The sequence below is a fragment of the Eimeria tenella genome, genomic scaffold, assembly GCF_000499545.2.
Source record: "Eimeria tenella Houghton genomic scaffold, Eth_scaff2610, whole genome shotgun sequence".
NCBI lineage: Eukaryota > Apicomplexa > Conoidasida > Eucoccidiorida > Eimeriidae > Eimeria > Eimeria tenella.
Window position 1 is genome coordinate 274 of NW_013542482.1, and position 833 is coordinate 1,106.

An 833-nucleotide genomic window follows, 5' to 3' on the forward strand; every position below is an offset into this window, starting at 1 on the left:
TGCAGAATGTGGGGAAGTGGCTGCAGGAAACGCAGCAGCAGCAGCAGCAGCTGCTCCTGCGCATGCAGCAAATGCAGCTAGAGGAACAGCGGACGCTGAAGCGCCCGCAGCAGCAGCACCTACAGCAGCAACAGCAGCAGCTACACCAGCAACAACAGCAGCTACAGCAGCAACAGCAGCAGCTACAGCAGCAGCAGCAGCAGCAAGGCCAGCTGTAGTGCGTTGCTACCCGTTGGGGTTAACAAGAGAGTCAGCCAGCATTTATATCTTGGAGAACTCTCTGGACAGATTCGCTGCTGCTGCTGCTGCTGCTGCTGCTGCTGGTGCTGCTGTGGGGCCCCTCACCCTTATTTGGTGGCCCCCAGCAGCAGCATGGGACCCTCAAACCCTCTCGCCCTCTATTCCCGTCTATGAGGGCCCCCTGGGGGCCCCCCAGAGGGCCCCCCAGGGGCCCCATCAGGGGACCCCGCAAGGGGCCCCTCAGCCAGAAAGCTCCCTTTCTCCTGCTGCTGCTGCTGCGTCTCGGCCAGCAGCAGAGCCGCCAGCTGCAGCAGCAGACGCAGCAGCAGCAGCAGCAGCAACAGGAAGGTCACTTATTCGAGAGGCTCCCAAACGCCCATGGGACATTTATATAGCCCTAATGCCTCAAGGGGGAAAGCCCTTGGGAGGCCCCCCTGGGGGGCCCCCTGGGGGCCCCCCATGGGGGCCCCCAGGGGCCCCCCCAGGGGGTTCTTGGGAAGGCCCGGGGCCCCTTGGGGGCCCCCTGGGGGACCCCAGCGGGGAGGGTTTAGTGCAGCAGCTGCGGCAGCTGCTGGGGGCCCCCGGGGGCCCCC

The 833-nt window shown here is 65.5% G+C and overlaps 1 protein-coding gene across 1 annotated transcript; it reads left to right on the forward strand.

The window, feature by feature from the left end:
• Positions 1-71: 71 nt before the first annotated feature.
• On the forward strand, positions 72-218 carry ETH_00036135 (uncharacterized protein; the record flags this gene model as incomplete). The annotated part of the gene is made up of 1 exon (XM_013375256.1): positions 72-218. The coding sequence occupies one exon, from the start codon at positions 72-74 to the stop codon at positions 216-218; it is 147 nt and encodes a 48-aa protein (XP_013230710.1).
• Between the last annotated feature and the right edge of the window lie 615 nt (positions 219-833).